The sequence below is a fragment of the Rhinatrema bivittatum genome, chromosome 3 (assembly GCF_901001135.1).
Source record: "Rhinatrema bivittatum chromosome 3, aRhiBiv1.1, whole genome shotgun sequence".
Lineage (NCBI taxonomy): Eukaryota > Metazoa > Chordata > Amphibia > Gymnophiona > Rhinatrematidae > Rhinatrema > Rhinatrema bivittatum.
In genome coordinates this window covers 32,332,058-32,349,915 of record NC_042617.1, presented here as the reverse complement: position 1 = coordinate 32,349,915, position 17,858 = coordinate 32,332,058, and the positions used below count along the sequence as shown (strand labels likewise).

At 43.0% G+C, this 17,858-nt stretch overlaps 1 protein-coding gene across 1 annotated transcript in view; it reads left to right on the top strand.

The window, feature by feature from the left end:
- Nucleotides 1-13,609: 13,609 nt before the first annotated feature.
- Nucleotides 13,610-17,858, top strand: part of LOC115086763 (histone H3.3) — a 41,102-nt gene continuing 36,853 nt past the window's right edge. The window contains exons 1-3 of the mRNA XM_029593061.1: nt 13,610-13,763; nt 15,294-15,445; nt 16,905-17,058. Coding sequence (XP_029448921.1) covers nt 15,318-15,445; nt 16,905-17,058 — 282 coding nt within the window. The 5' untranslated portion in view covers nt 13,610-13,763; nt 15,294-15,317. The remainder of the gene's footprint in view (nt 13,764-15,293; nt 15,446-16,904; nt 17,059-17,858) is intronic.

Sequence of the window (17,858 nt, the reverse complement as noted above, 5' to 3'; positions counted from 1 at the left end):
CCAGGACAAATCTGGGAACCCCTTCACTAGGTTCTTTAGCCTTACACCAACTTCCCAATTCATTTTCAGGCCCATAGACACCCCATACATTTTGATAATTAAACTCAACAATTATTATATCCCCACTAAAGCCCTTCCCAGAACAATCCTGTAAAATCATATCAATATATATACATACAAAACAAAGTTTAATATTTAAAAGTGTATACATATGTGTGTGTGTATATATATATATATATATATATATATATATATACACACACACATATGTGTATATAATACAAATAAGGATCAGAAATCATATCACAACATCTGATGAATATATCATATGTGATTTTTGGAGATAGGACAGCATAAGATAAGAAGATAATCTCTGAAATGGCTGGCTGGACTGATCTGGAATTTTCTCACTTTACTACTCGCCATAGGAAAAACATTCAAATTATGTTGTCACTTCAGTAACAGTAACAGTGACTCAAAGTCTCTCCATTATCAGGCACTTTGTGAAGTAATACAAAACCCTCCCAAAAGTACCTCAGAATCTAAATAGCAAACCTGCCATACTAAAACAGCACTAACTCCCAGAACTCAAACAGCAACAACCCTGCATGAAAAGGCAGCACTGCAAATACTCACGTCTTGAGCGGCCAAATTGCACACACAGGGGCCGCTTTCGCCCATGCAGGCATCCATTTTCGCCGGCAGGGTCACTTTCGCCGCCAGCTACCCCCCAGGAGGCAGGGGAGCTGCGGTCCATCTCCGGAGGAGGGCTGCAAGAAAAGTAAGTCGCTTCGTTGCTTTATACTTTACATGTCGTTTCACCAGTCCTCTCTCCCCCCCTCCCTGCGCCTTGCTTCGGGAGGAGGGGCGAGAGGACTGGTAATCCCGAGCATAGGAGAACCGTCCACTTCCTGGTACCTGTCATTTCAAATGTCATTTGAAATGACAGATACCAGCATGTCTGTGAAGCGTTAGGCCAGCGCACCCAGGATACTGTATAGCTCTCTATACAGTAAAATGGGTTGCGCGGGCCTAACGCTTCACGGACGCTTCTTGGACGCAGCTTGCATTTGCATGACATTTCAATACGGTATCGAGCGGTAGGTGAGCCAGACTGTGCGTGCGGCAACCGCGAGTGCGCCCGGCACTAACGCAGCTCTTCCTACCGCTCCTTACTGTATCGGCCTGTCTGTTTGCTAGCTAATCGAGTTAGCAAGGGACTCCTTACGCAAGGGACTCCTTACGGATGAGATTCGCTCTCCGTACCTAGCTACTCTGCCTCTCCTTATTGGACTTACTCTATCGGGGTACCCGCTCCTCGAGGGCCTCTCTCTTTTCTTTCAGGTCACTGTCTGGAACCGGTACTCACTCCTCGAGGGCCCATGTTCCCGGACTTGCTGCTTGAGCTCACTTCTGCTTGGAAGAACCCGCTGCCTATACCATCAGTGAGTTACCATTTAGATTCTCTCAGAGCTGTTCCCTGGAACCAGGTACTCTCTCCTCGAGGGCCTGCCTCTATTCCAGCTTCTGTGTTACCTTCCAGGAGAAACCGCCGTGTGAGTACTCAACCAACGAGGCTCCATACCAGAACCCTGTGTATGCTCCACTGTACTCTCTATCTCAGTTTCTCTCCACTACAGGATAGCCATTGAGGGATCGTTGTTCCAATGTCCTGAGGGACTACAAGCCCAGCTGGGCTTCATCTCTACTCACTACTGCCACCTCTGGTGGCTTCACAACTCCTGTGTTGTGTGTCCTAAATCTGAGCCTGACCTGTGGCCCCTCACGGGACTTCCCCCTGTGGGCGTGGTCATCTGACACAGTGTCCAAGGGTCCACCCAAAACCTTACAAACAATAACATCTAGTTATGCCAATCTTTCTTTCTTTAGAGAGCAGCTGAATACTCTTTCTCCCATCCCCAAATCAGCCATCAGAACCATGGCTTTCTCCACTCTGCCTACAGCCCAGATGAGCAAAGCACATGATTATCAATAATTGCTTCTACTAATATCAAATTTGATTTATAATGGTATGAAATTTTCAGAAAAGGTTATAAAGTTGCATCACAGTGAGATCTGCAAAATGGCCAAAATCTCCCTTTGCTTTTGCTAGACAGCGTGCAACGTTTTCTGGCAGACTCAGAGAAGTTGGCTTGATGCAATCATGGTATGTAGTTTGACCTGAGAAAGCTTTCTGGCTATTTGCATGGATTCTTTGCAGGCTCTGATACCCTTCATTGGACTAACATAACAATTAGTCACAAATATCGCTGTCCATGAGCTTTTGAGAGCATCCCAATCCTTTCATATGTAGATAGCACATGACCACTGCTATTTTACCTCCTTACGTCCCACAACTGGTGAAGCACCACAAGTTTACCAAGCGTGTTCCACAGCCATGGGTGTATGCTCCATCCTGTTAGAATTGCAGCATAATACAGCAAGCTGACAAGGCTTTCATGAAGCAGGAATTATGATACTATCCTGACTGTAAAAAGATATCGGCAACTAATGAGTGAGAGTAAATGTGAATCAGTTGTTTACTCTTTCGGATAATAGGACTAGGGGGCACTCCATGAAGTTAGCATGTAGCACATTTAAAACGAATCAGAGGGGGCTGATGTTCTGCCATGCTGAAAGATAACCACATGATTTTGGAGCTTCGATCTCAACCCCACTTTTTGAGCTTTAAAGCTGAACTGTGAAGTTTCTTATTAACTGGCAGGCTACACATGGAAATCTTGAAGGATACTGATGACTACAAGAAAGAGAACAGCGAATTTAAAACAATTTGCATTTAGCAAATTACCGTCAGAGTTCACCGCAGGAGACGGTGAGCCATGCAATGCGGGAGCGGAAGGCCTGAGTGAGCAGGTTATGGAATCTTCAGCCCCAAATTCACTGACTGCGTTGGACCCCCTTCAAGAGATAGCTGATTTACCATCTAGAACCGAACTAAAGTAATGGTTTAAAGAACTAAGAGCATTATGGACAACTATTGGCGTCCGTAACTGAGATCAAAGAAGATCTGGCCTCGCTGGAACACCGCATAGACGATATGGACTCGAGAGTGGAGAACCATGAGGTGCCGCTGTCGGTACTAGCAGGCCAGCATAAATCTTTAACGGAGGAAATTGAGACTTTGACTGACAAACTCGAGGATCTTGAAAATAGATCCAGGAGATCGAATTTGAGGATTCGAGGGATTCCTGAAAACCCGGACTATCAAAATTGTTCTGAAGTAGCGGAAGAGTTCTGTAAATACCTCTTATCTGGCAAAAATACGCTAGATGGAGAAGCACCACAGTCAGATCTCTGTATAAAAACTGAACGGGCGCACAGATCCTTAGGCCCCCGCAAAGGCAACAAGCCTCGGGACATCGTGATCAATCTCCATAGCTTCCAACAAAAAGAAACTATCTTAAATGCTGCAAAAGAAAAACAATGTTGGTCATGGAAAGGTCATGATGTGTCCATTTACAGTGATCTTGCTGCAAGCACGCTGCGGAAACGCTATGATTTGCGGGAAGTGACTGGAGCCCTTCGGGCAGTTAATATCAATTATCGACGGCTGTTTTCTTTGTCCTACTTTTGCAAATCAAGGGACTTTCTTACCGAATCAAGACCGTAGTGGAAGCTGACGAGGCCTTCAAACAAGCAGGACTTGCGGTATCATTTGCTGTTCCTTCAACCACTTCTCATTCGACGTTGATGGTGAATCCGACTCCAAAATGGCGGCGTGCCGGTCAGGGGAGATGCCGACTACGCCGGCAAGAAGATAATTATGGAGCACAACTCTCAGACCAGGGCTGACTGCAGCGACAAGATAATCAACATACCATACTTTATGGAGTATGCCCTAAACAAAGGTTTGGAGAGTATATATAGCAATGTGTTTCCAAGACTTATAAGTTTTATCCCTTAGTTGTGACTGAGTTAATTTTAGTACATTTGATAAGGTATTCGTAGGAAGTTTACAATTGCTGCTTTTTATATTTCAGTTTAAGGTAATCTGCAACGTTATTGAGTGGGAGTGGAGGATCGGGGTGGGGAGCGGATCTTTTCTACATGGGACACTACCTCCATGGTGGGCTTTTTTTTCTTATTTATATTTTGTAAATGTAACAACATATGTTTATAAAGAAATATTGATACATAATAAAATTCTGCTATATAATTCTGCTGGCATCAAATATGTAATTTATACATCATACATCGTACATCTTAGACTTTTTGTTTTGTATTGTCATCTCTCCATTTCCCCCCCCTCCGCTTCCTACCCTCCCCCAACAATCCGTTGCTCATGAAGAATGAGTTGTACCAAGTATGGATAAGAGGTCTTGTTTGTTCCGCCAAGCGATAAATCCATTCCATTGAGTCATGTATTTTTTCATCTGTTGTCGTCTGTGGCTGTCAACTTGCTAAGATACCATACTTTTGCCAGTCTTTGAAGAACCCTTGTTCGCGGAGGCACTGCTCTCTGTTTCCATGAGCATGCAATTTCAGCTCGAGCTGCCAGGATAACCTGTTGTATTAAATGAACATTCTGCTCACATATTTCATGTGGGTAGATGTTTAGAAGAAAAATTGCTGGATCAGGGGGAACATGTTCAGTCGTAATTTCAAGTATCAGCCTGATTACCATGTGCCAGTAACCCCGAATTGCCTCGCATTCCCACCAAATATGCAGAAATGTCCCCTTTTCACCACACTCCCTCCAACAAGTATCCACGCATGTTGAGTAATATCTATGCAATTTCTCCGGCGTTAAGTACTGATACAGCATTTTGTAATTTTGTTCCCTTATTAAAGCAGAAACTGAACATTTCTTAGCTGTATTAAAACAAGCTAACCACTCTTGAGGATTCAATTTGGTGTTCAAATCTTTCTCCCATTGGAGAATGTGCGACAGCATTGACTCCAAATCTTTATTTAAGATATTATAAATCTTGGAGATCGCTTTTTTAATTTTTTCCGCATAGTCGCAATTACCCTCAAATAATGATTTACCCTTGTTTAAATCAATTCTCACACCCCTTTTGGATAAGTAGTGGCTTAGTTGTAGATAGAAGAAATTATCCGTCAGTGGTAGCTGAAATTCCTCAGCTATCTCGACAAACTCTTTGAGTTTTCTCTGTTTCCACACATGTTCAAAACTAGTACAATCCCTTAGAGTCCACCGATTCGTTATACTCCATGAATTTCCAGGCTCAAAATCTTTATTAAAAAAGATGGGAGATTTCATAAACAAGGCTCTGTCTCCCACTATCCCCCTCTTCCAACGTAAAGAGGGAGTGAAGACAATAGTGGGAACAGTGGTTTCCGGCTGCCGTCTAAGCTTCCGTGGAAGCCACACTAATGAATGCGGACCAATTCCCGCTAACAGGTCCTTTTCCAATTGTACCCAACATTTGTGGCTGCCTGGTAAATGCCAGTTAAGGATGGAATGCAATTGCGCCGCTACAAAATATTTTAGCAGACATGGGACCCCCAGGCCCCCCTTATCCTTAGAGAGACACAGTACATTTCTGCTTACCCTAGGAGGGCGATGTCTTCATAAGAAGCGGAACAAATGCTTTTGCCATGTTTGTAGGTCATAGGCTGCTACCTGAATTGGTAAAGTTTGAAATAAGTAGCTCAACCTAGAGAGTACATTCATTTTTATTGTGGAAATTCTACCCAGCCAAGAGAGTTCTAATCATTCCCACTTTTGTAAATCTTCTCTAATCGTTTTCCATAATGTGGCATAATTGTGCTGAAAGAGCTCCTCGATGTCTGGGCCAATTTTGACACCAAGGTATTTGATTGTCTTCTTAACCAGCTTAAATGTAAATTTCTGTTGCAAAGCTTTTATTTCACCGCCAGTCAAGGTGATATTCAATAGTTCCGATTTTTCGATATTTAATTTGATACCCTGATACCCTACTGAAGTGTCCTAAATTGTCCACCAGATGTGGCAGTGAGGCATGTGGCTGTATGATAGTAAATAGAACGTCATCAGCAAATAGAGATAGTTTGTATTCATGAGCCCTTACCTGAACCCCTTGTATTGCCGGGGAGTTTCTAATCTTCATGGCCAAAGGCTCCAAATAAAGAGCGAACAAAAGTGGCGAGAGAGAAGACATCCCTGTCGGGTCCCCCTTTCAATCGGGAAAGACTTCGAATATCCCCCATTTACTTTTATGCAGGCACTGGGACTGAAATATAGCTTCATAATCCATGTCAGGAAATTTCCTCCCAGGTCCATTTTCCGCAGGATTGAGAATAGATATTCCCAATGGACTAGGTCAAACACTTTTTCCGCGTCAATGGTGAGAAGTACTATTGGTTGTTATTTACTCTGTGCATACCAAATTAAATCTATCACTCTCCGGACATTATCTGCCGCTAGCCTGCCTGAGACAAACCCCATTTGATCTGAGTGTATTAAGGAGGTTGCGATATTACTCAAGCATATAGTCAGAATTTTTGCCAGCAGCTTTAGGTCTAGATTGATTAGAGATATGGGTCTATAGGACCCACACTGCATGGTATCCCTTCCCGGTTTGGCTAAGTTTGTAATCCCAAATCTATTAGCATCAGCAGCAATCTCTCCCTCCCTCAATAAATTATTGAATGCCAGTGCCAGAGGGTGAATAATAAGGGAGCTCAGAGTCTTATAAAAACTGGCCGTGAACCCATCTATGCCCGGTGATTACCCCACTTTTAACCCTTGAATCGCTTTCAAAACTTCCTCTTCTGAGATGGGTTTATTGAGATATTGTTGTTGGGCCTGCTCCGTGCACGGCAGCTGAATATTCTCTAGGTAGGAATCTATGGCTTCTTGAGATATGTCCTTCTGTTTAGAATACAGTTGGTGATAGAATTGAATAAACCTCTGGCGAATTTTCTCGTTATCCAATAATATCTTGCCCATCTCTGATCTTATTTTTAAAATTTGATTCTGCATTGCGTGAACCTTGAGTCTTCTGGCTAGCAACCTCCCAGTTTTATTTCCCCCCCTCAAAAAATTCCTGTTTGGCGCTGTCCATTTGAAATGCTATTTCTCCTATTGTTAGATCTTTCAACTCCTCTCTCAATTTGTCCAAATGGGTAGCTACCTCTGGTTCCCCAGTACGTTTGTGTCTTATTTCTAGTTTACTTAATTGGGACATAATTTCTGTTCGCCTTCTATTCTTGGTTTTCTGTACATATGACGCCTGTGCTATTAATTTGCCTCCCACCACTGCTTTAAAACAATCCCATAATGTGTTAGCAGACACTTCCCCATTATTGTTTTCCTCTAGAAATTGCTCCATCTCTTGACTCAAATCTCTACAATATTCAGGGTCATTCAATAAGCTAACATTCAGCCTCCAGAATCTTTCTCCTGACTGTATGCCTAATTTCTGTAGTGTTAGTATTATAGCCGCATGGTCAGACCACGTAATTGGTGATATCTCTGTGGATTTAGTCTTATTAATAATATCTTTATCAACAAAGAAGTAATCAATTCTCGAGTAAGTTTGATGTACTTTTGAGTAAAATGTGTAGTTACGCTCTGAGGGATGATATAATCGCCAAGCATCTATCAAATTCCAATCTCTCAGAAGGGTTTTCAGGCCCTTTCTATGGCGTCTGGAATGACTCCCTCCTCCCCCACTCAAGTCTAAAAAGGGATACCGGGTGATATTGAAGTCCCCCCCTATTACTAAGGAGCCTTCCACCCACTGTTGGAGAATGGTGGACAGTTTCTCAAAAAATGGACCTTGACCTGCATTAGGGGCATATATATTTATGATAGTATAAGTTGTATTAATCGTTTTTGTTTATAGAAAGAGTTAAGCCCCTTAACATTCCAAGACATCATTCTTAATTCACCCATGTTAAGAGTTTCTCCCCCTTCCTCTGTGATTTCCTGACCTCCTCATTGTATGTATTCGGCCCTTTTCACTTCCAAAAAGTATGGTATAGACCCACCTGCTCTTTCCATCTCGGTATTGAAAAGTTAGGACCGCTGAGTGTCAATGACCCCTACCCCCATCCTCTTTTCCCAATCCCTACCCTGCCCCCCTCCCCCCTTCAGTGCATCCCATAACAGCGGCGGTTGCTCCCGGAGGACTAACGCCACACAAAAACCTTTCTGGCGGCCCCACACACCCCCTCTCTGTAACAATTGCTATTAACATCCTCCACTCATTCAAAAAGCTGTGTGTGAGAGTATACCAAAAGTGATGTAACTAATTCCAATTAAACTCTGAGCATCAATACAATAATATTATGTACTGCAAAAGCCAAAAGGCTGTCAACTGCTAACTAAAGCTTGCCCCAATGTCACATCCTGGCACCTTCTTGACTCATGGCGCGGATTCCCTGGTGATCAGCTGGCCATCCGGTTGTCTTCTTAGACGTTTTCCCCCATACTGGACCCTCTGCCATTTCTGTGGGGTCTCCGAGGGATAGCCCAAAGCGTGCGTCTTATCTGCTTCTAGCGAGTGTTTCGGTAGTCCGGCCGCTCGAAGCAGTTTGGAAGCTTCTTCCAGAGTTTTGACTCTTGATGAGACACCCTGTATCGTAAATTGAAGTCCAAAAGGGAATAGCCACTTATAACGGTAGTTTCCTGCCCATAGGACCTGTAGCACTTCACAGAATTTGCGTCTCTTCTTTATAGTAATTGGAGACAGGTCTTGGAAGATTTCCACTTTGGCCCCGTGCCACTGAAAGTCTGGAATCTGCCACGCTTGCTGCAGTATTTTTTCTTTGAGTTCATACGCGTGGAAGCACACCACAATATCTCTGGGTGTGTTTCCTCTCATTTTGGTGATGGCTCTATGTGCCCTATCCAATTTAATCAGAGGGGGTATTTCTTCTATAAAGCAAAAGCCGTGGGTCAGCGCTGTCAGTGTCACACTGACAGCGCTGACGTCTCTTCTGCGCAGGCTGCGCTCTTGGAATTAAAGAAAATAAATCTTCTCCTTTACAATGCTAGAGATGAAAGCAATAAGACTACACATGTCCTGTATTATTTTGGTGCAGTCCTGGTAGTCTTCACCTTCAGGTATGCCCCTGAACCTTAAGTTCCCCCTTCTGGATCGGTTCTCTAAATCCTCTAACCAGCTTGCATGCTCTCCCACTCCCTGTTTCAGCTGATCTACTTCTTGCTGCAGTGCCGTTATTGCTTCACTCTGCTCCCCTGCCTGAGTCTCTATGGGGTCCACGCGGTCCCTCAGGCCTGCAAAGTCACATCGGAGCTCTGCAGCTATCTGCTGTATTTCAGTTTTTAAAGTTCCCATGCCCTCTTTCAGCTCACCAAACCATCGCTGAAAGTCAGCTCGAGTGATTGCCGACTCCTCGGATTCCCTCGGTTCACTGCCATCTTCGGCTGTAAAGGGGGAGGTGGGCCTCTGCTCACCCCGATCGGGATCAGCCATGCTGCCCTGAAGCTGGTCGGCCGCAGCTGTAAATGAAAATTGATTTAGGTCCGTGATTTTTTTTTCTGGACACCATCAGTCGGTCACCAAAGGGGATACGGCAATTTTTGCCGGGTTTTCGCTATTTTTTTGAGGAGGATGAAGAGCGATTAATTTGCAGGAAGAGCGGAGCTCGGAATCTAAGCCGCCATCGGGTCGGGTGATGTCACTTCCTCCATCCTCCATGGTGGTTTTGCACATAGGGGAGGGTGGGTGGGTTACTTTTGGGGGGATTTACTTTCACCTTAGGAAAAGAATATAACAAATGGTCGGGGTTACACTCATTGAGTCTATTCTCTCATTATACCTTTGTTTTCAGTGCATTTGCCCAATCCTTAATAGTGTAGCTTAGCCTACAAAATGGCTAATCTCAATGAATGTTAAGGCCTTAATACCTTCAGGAAAAGACACATCTTACATAAGGAAATTATAATGCAAAAAGCCACAGTGGTTTTTATCCAAGAAACGCCTAAGCGCCACAAACATCTGTTAAACTTTAGGGATTACCCTTATAAATTTTTAGCTGCCAGTGGGAAAAATGCAAAAAAACTAATTGGAGAAAGTTCTTTCTCACTCAACACACAATTAAACTCTGAAATTTGTTGCCAGGGGAAGTGGTTAGTGCAGTTAGTGTAGCTGGGTTTAAAAAAGGTTTGGATAAGTTCTTGGAGGAGAAGTCCATTACCTGCTATTAATCAAGTTGATTTAGAGAATAGCCACTGCTATTACTAGCATCAGTAGCGTGGGATAGACTTAGTTTTTGAGTACTTGCCAGGTACTTGTAGCCTGGATTGGCCACTGTTGGAAACAGGATGCTGGGCTTGATGGACCCTTGGTCTGACCCAGTATGGCAATTTCTTATGTTCTTATGAAAGAGAACGCTGCTAAAGCTGGAGAAATACAAATCATTTTGGTCTGCAGACGATATGAAGATGAGGTCATTGTTAAAAGGAGCAGAAGAAAGTGCTGGCCCAGTGGCACAGAGGGCCCTGGGTCTTCCACTCCTCAGATGAACTGGGCGTGGGAACAGTGCTCAGGCAGCGTTTGCAGGCCCTGGGGAGTCATAACATGTCAGTCTTGAGTGGATGGGGTTTTTTTCTGCGAAATGGAAATACAATGTTTATTTTAATTCACAGCTGTCTGCATTATGAAAAAAATGTTTAAATAATTGAAAATGGACCATATGGGACTTTAACTCTGGAATTTGTTGCCAGGGGACGTGGTTAGTGCAGTTAGTGTAGCTGGGTTTAAAAAAGGTTTGGATAAGTTCTTGGAGAAGTCCATTACCTGCTATTAATCAAGTTGACTTAGAAAATAGCCACTGCTATTACTAGCATTAGTAGCATGGGATATACTTAATTTTTGGGTACTTGCCAGGTTCTTGAAGCCTGGATTTGCCACTGTTGGAAACAGGATACTTAGCTTGATGGACCCTTTGTCTGACCCAATATGGAAATTTCTTCTGTTCTTATGATTATTTTTCACTTTCCTAGATTTATATGATGTCCCAATACCAATTTAAGAATATTCAACTAGATTCTGTGTATTGACTAATTTGTCTACCAACAAATTTTCCTTCAGAAAATATATTTTTTTAACTTTTTGTCATCGCTTCAGTTTTCTCAGGGAGGAAGTCATAGCCAGCGTGTAAAGGTGACACCTATGGCCTGGATTTAGGGCCTGCATTTGCAGGGTTCTGGATGGCCCTTGGACATGGTTCCCTGGCTGAGGACCGTCGCTGCACTGACTGGGCTGAGGTAAATTAGGAGATGACATAAAACAGGGGAAACAATCATTGTGTACATTGTGTCTGAAGACTCACGACACCAGATCCCGGCCCTGGTTCTGACTGAGCTGAAGGAAACTGCCAAATTCAAAATATAAACAAGCCCAGAAGCAGTTTATATTTAATTGTTTTTCTTTATATTTTTAAGCATGTAAACAAAAGAATGTCAAGATACCTATTCTTCAAATGCCAATGACTTAAATCATATTTATTTTATTTATTTATTTATTTGTTGAGTTTTTTATACCGTCATTTGGTAGAGCCATCATAACGGTTTACAGATTATGTATAAATAGTAGTTAACGGTTTACAGCTTACGTATAACTTAGTATAACTTATGTATATCCAATTATTATAAACAAGTAAAAAGCAGAAAAGAATAAAAAAAAGAAACCTCATCAAGTATGACTAATGTCCCATCAAGTTCACAAAATTGGGAGATCTGAGCTATAAAGAATTTGAAAGAAGAAAGAGCATAGAGCTTAAACCTCGCTACCATGAACAGCAAGATACAGTTCTCATATACCGTATACAGACAGATTAACGAACAGTTACACTGAAACTGGAGCTATAGTTGTTCAGGATGCTGGGGGTAAATGGGCATATGGTTTTATCCCTCAAAGAGAAAGATAACTGCTAAGGAGTAAAAAAAAACTATGCCAAACCTTTTGAGAAGAAATAATGCATTTGCAGAAGAGCTTGAGTGCCTCCACCTAGAGCATGTTGTTTGCTGAGACCTAAATGGTGATTGCCAGACCTAAATGGTGATGGTCCAGAGCCAGAGGTTAGAGAAGGGCACCCTTCCTCCTGCTTTTCAGGAAGGGAAGTCTGTGTCTCCCAGAGCTCATTGCGAATTCAAAGGAAGTGAGCAGTGGACCATCCTCAACAGCCGCCCTGTTTTTGCTTACATGTGTGTCAGTATCCAGCATGATGCCTTGTGTCTGCATTAGCAAGTTTACTTTCATATGTTATGCCTGTCTAGCATGCTGGCATAGCAGGTGCTGCGTAATGTATTTTTTAATTTGTGTGCCACAGTTTAAGCTTTTATACAGTGCATGCTTGTTGCATGTGTTGCTGTCCTTTGTGCCTACGGTAGGTATGTATGTGTGCTGTGTCATTTACATTCTGCGTCATGGGTGCAAATTGATGTTGCATGCAAAGGAAAAGCACATGCTGCTTGTGGTCAGAGTAAATGTTGCTCCTGATATGCCTACAATCTGTCATATTGTTTTTCTGTCTTCTGTGGATTCTACCTTTCTATATTGACACCCTACTCTCCAGTTGTGCCAATGCGATCTCATTCTCTGGGCTGTCAGTGCCTGCTCTATCCCATCCTGCTGCATACTATGTAGATGAATCGCCTCCTTGCAACATATTTTTAAAGGGGTTGCAGCCCTTAAAAAGGTAAAAAAAAATGGAAATTAAATGCATAAAACATTTCCATTTGTGGGGGAGGGGAGCTGTGAAGGACAGAAGATCCAGCAGGAGGGGGATTTGTGGAAGAAAAGGACAAAAGAGGACATAAACGGATTTAATTAGTTTTTAATTATGAAACTCCTAAAAATGAATAAAAACTGAGTAGCCAGGATGTGGGTCCCAAGAACACGGTAAATGGAGTTCACGCAGAGGAAAGAAAGGATGATGAGTGTAGTGCCTCAGGGTTCTGTTCTAGTTCTGTTTAATATCTTCATAAACAAGATTACAGATTGGTTAGCAGGATAAGTCTTTTTGCTGAAAACACTGAGATCTTTAACAAAGTTGAATTCCTCTGAGAAAGTAATTAGAGGAGAGATGTAAGAAACTGGAGGAAAGGTTAAATGCTTAGCAGATAAACTTCTGTGCAAAAAGGTGAGTTCAAACTTATGGACAGACATACATCAGTATAGAGGAGCGGAGAAGCCAGAGAGACATTCAAATGTCAACAATAATGCACCAAAATCAAACCTAGTAAAAGGAACAAATGCAGATTCTGTGAAATAGAACTGGAAAGGACAGCACAGCTCATTGCTGGATGTGACAGGCTGATGTCAGACACAAGTTAGCCGACAGAATAAATCCTGAAGCGACCTTACTGTTAACTCACCGCAATTCACCAGTGGCAGGGGTTTTCACACTTAAAACCCAAAGCCCCCCCCCTCAAGCGAGGAAAGCAGCAGCTGCAGCTGCAGCGATTATAACTACACAGGGGAGAGCGGAGCTCGCGGGGGTGCGCGCGTGTGTGGAAGAGGACGATTTGTTTCGCGCCGAAGTAGGCGCACGCTTTCCAGTGTTTGTATACAGAGCCGCGCGAGCCCGACCCAACCTCCCCGCCGTTGCGCCTGATTGGCCGGCAGGGAGCGTGTGCGCGCTCTGGGCGCGCGAGGCCGGCGGGTTCGCGCGCGTGCGTGCGTGCGTGCGGCGGCGGCGGGGTTTATGGGATAGCCCAGAGTCAGCCATCTTTCAATTGTGTTTGCAGCCAGCCTGTACAGCAGCCGCCGCTCGCCGCCGCAGCAGCCGCCGCTCGTGCTCTCGCTCAGGCAGCGCGCAAGGTAAGTTTCCCCTGCTTGGGGACGGCGCCTAGGCTAAAGCCCCTTCCGAAACCGTCCCGTCCGCCCGCCGGAAGCTCCGGCCGGCAGCTCGCAGCCCTCTCCGCTAACTTTTTAGGGGGTGAGAAAGTGGTTGCGGGAGAAGCGGCTGGAGCTGTGCAGAGTCGCCGTCACCCCCCCCCCCCTCTCCCCGCCTGCTCTCTTTCTGCTCCGCCGCCGTGCTCCTTCTTCTCCCTTTCCCGGGGAGGCGGCTTGGGTTTATTCGATAAAAAGCCCGGCGAATCTTCACTATTTCCCCTCCACGGTAGCACCGGGGCAGAGAGAAGGGTTTCGGGAACAGAGTTAAGTGAGCGGCGAAGGGTTTTGAGTGGGGGGACGTGGAGAAATTGGGTGTAAAATGTAGACAGTTTGCACTGGATTCTTTTTTTTTTTTTGCTCCCCAGTTGTTGCTGAGCTTCACCATCTTGTCTCTTTTTTTTTTTCTTTTTCCTCTGGTTACCGACCATATTTATTTTTTTTCCCTCTGTCTCAACTTAACGTTCAACAGAAAAATATTGCATTGAGAAGGGGGTTGAAAACTAACGCGCTTCCCCTCGCATGCTTGGACAACTTTTTTTTGTTTATTTTTCTTCTGGAAGCAAAATGTTACAGAGTCGCGTTTAATGTGGCTTTTCCTTTGCCTGGGATCCACTGCTACATTGTGATTGTTCCCCTCTTGGAGTATGTTTTGCCCGGCGCGAGGCGCCTGGAAGCGATCGGAAACAAATAACGAACAAGAAATGTGAGGAGAGGGAAAGACCCTCTCGGGCGACACTTAAAACTTTAACGGACCCACTCCTTTTTTTTTTTTTTTTTTAATTTTAACGTAACAAAACAATCCGGATGGTTTTACGGGCGAGTGAAGCAGGTTATGTGTTTACTGCAGTGAGAGCTGGCTGGGGATGCTCGCGTGTTTGGGTACTGCTTAGGGACGAGTGCAGGAGGATGCACATGAAACAGGGTTACTGAAGACCCCCGAATGAAATCTTCTTACACTCTTTAAATATAAATATTGCTGTGTGGCTCGGATGAGGGAGGGCAATGCACGCATACATTGCATGAGGTTCAGGGGAGACTTGCATTTTTTTTCCCGGATGTCTTCTATGCATAAATCTTTTAATGTTCGGAGAGGCTTCTGCGACAGTTTCTAATCTTTTTTTTTTTATTAGACGAGTAATAGCAATCATTTAAAAAAAAAAAACATTTTTGGAGGTCGTTTCCGGACAAGTTGTGTACCGCACGGAAATGTTGGCAAATGAGAGTCGGGACTCGTGGGAGCAGCAGCTGTCTAGCGCCACCGTTTCAAACGAGAGGGCTGGTTATATGCAGGAGATCGATTGTATAATCCGTGTACCCTGTTTTAATTATTTGGAGGCTTATTTTTAAGGCATCTTATTTCTAAATCGGAGACCCTAAACTTTCGAAAGAACCTTTTTTTCCCTCTCCTCCCATTGGTTTGTTCTTGAACGTGGAGGTTTGTTTTTTTATGGTTAGATTTGAGAGGGAGCGCTTAAGGACATGGCTCGTACCAAGCAAACTGCCCGCAAGTCCACTGGTGGCAAGGCACCAAGGAAGCAGCTCGCCACGAAAGCCGCCCGAAAGAGTGCGCCCTCTACTGGTGGGGTCAAGAAACCACATCGTTACAGGTACAAAAATAATTCCGAGCACTTCATTATTTTAATCGGACGTCATAGAAGCATTTAATCGAAAGTGCATTGTATTATATTTTAACAAATAGGTATAAAATTGTGGTCTGTATTTTAATACATAAACGGATTTAATTCGTTTTTAATACATGTAATAAAGGCAGTTAATTAAATCATTGCTCTTTTTTTTTGTTTTCTTTCCAAGAGAGATGGGGATAATAAATAAATATATATATATAGAGAGAGAGCAGTAAATAACTTAGAGGTGTTATAATTTTCACGCATCATTTAATTCGTTCGGGAGGGCGTCTTTAGTCTTAGACCAGACAATCGCATAGTAATTTTTTTTTCCAAGATGTGCAGCGTTTAACTAGTTGGTGGCTCGCCTACTACTACACTGTTTACATAGAAGCTGATGTCATTGTACTGCCCGTAAGCGCTCTGACACTGTGCCGGATTGGCTCAGTTCTGCTTCTGTCCTGAAGTGCTTTCCCTGCCGCTGGTGTCGGCGCAGTTGAGGTCGTTGACCAGGAGAGGGCGTAGGATAAACGATTTTACACTCAAATGAACCTGCATCTAGAGAGCCTTGTGCAGAGGAAAGAGGAGGCTAGCTTTAGAGGGGAAAGAGCCAAAATGAACTAGTGGAATTTCTCCTCACGACTCGTTTACTTAAGTTTTTGTCCTGGCCAAAATATGCTCAAGGCAGGAAACTAAAAATAAACGCGTTCCTGCTGATGGGAGGTTTTTTTGTTTCCTGAAGTTAGAAACCCTTTTTTGGATTCTTGCTTCCCCTACCCATAACTGTGGTCTTAAATTTTTTTGAACTTTTCTTCTGTTACCTATTTTTACATTGCCTGCATTTTTGTTTCAGGATTATTTTTTAAATGCTTTGAATGTAGTTGAAAATAGAATAGCTTGAATCAGGAGCAGGGTATCTGAAGTTATTGTGACACTTAAAGTTATCCATCCTGAGGAATCTGCCTAGGTGTTTGACCTAGAGGGAAACAAACAATGCTAATGCTTAGGGAAGGATTTTGGAAATGAAGCGTTGGACATGCCACAGGTTTATAGTCATGAATAGTAATCTACCAGTTTCATGAGTTTGGTAGGGTGAGAAGGGAACACATTTTAAATTAAGGCATGTATGAAAGTGGTTAGCAAATGCGATATGTACAAGGAAAAAGTCTTTTTTAAGGTTGCAAACTTGTGTTACTAAACATTCTTTGACATGGGTAAATCAGCCCATGCACTTGGAAGAATTGCAAAGCTCTTGTTAGAAAGCGAACACTTTCTAAAACCAGTTTTTAGTATTTTAAGTGTTTGTTTTCCCCAAGAAATTGAAGCTGCTTTGAACAGGAATTAAAAGGCTGCTTGTCAAGTTTAATAAGCTATATAATTCTTTTTTTTTTTTTTGTAAAACTATAGCATTTCACTAACTCAGTGCATTTTTAAATTTAAGGCCAGGTACAGTAGCTCTGCGTGAAATCAGGCGTTACCAGAAGTCCACTGAGCTGCTGATTCGCAAACTTCCTTTCCAGCGTCTGGTGCGTGAAATTGCTCAGGACTTCAAAACAGATCTGCGTTTCCAGAGTGCTGCTATTGGTGCTTTGCAGGTAATCTTGACGAATAGACCCTAACCCCACACACACTTTTTTTTTTTTTAATTTGTATTGAGTATGTATATGGGAGTGTTCCCTGCTGCTACTTGTTCAGATGGACTCTATGCAGTGTGGTATTAAGTGATATCATGAGATTGATCATAATGTGGCTTATGCATACAAGTACTAAGAGTGCCACTCATGATAAACTATAAGGATCCAAGGCCTCAGCTGTCCTTTGTTCTTAGACACTACTATATGAAAACATGAGACTGGAAATCCTTCTGGTTTGTGTGGAATTCTCTGAAGTAATTCTTATCGATGGTGTACGGCTTTATCTGAAATCTTTAATTCTGTAGACTTGGCTGTGCACATGGCCTTTTTTTTTTTTTTTTTTTCTACAAGCATGTCAGTTGTGCAAAAGTTAAGAATGTACTTTTTGTTTTAGTGCAACTTCATTTTTTTTTTTTTACCATTTTACATCAGCAATATTGGTGATGCTGAGAACCACATGTGAATTGGAGGAAATGACAAAATGTTCTCACTTTAGTTTGTCTTTATCTCTGATCACTTTATATTAAATCCAAAGTTGTTTTTCTTTTCACCATCTTGATTTTGTGGTGGTGAGACTGTAAATGTGTGCACACATGAATTTAGTATTTCAAGTTCTACAGTTTTTAATTAAGATTGGAAGCCTCTTTATTGGCTCTAAAATGTTGCATTAAACTTATGGTCTATACGGATTTGTGCAGCTTCACTTCTGAGTGAAGTGTGTAAAAACTTGTTCAGTGAATACAGATTATATTAAAGACCAA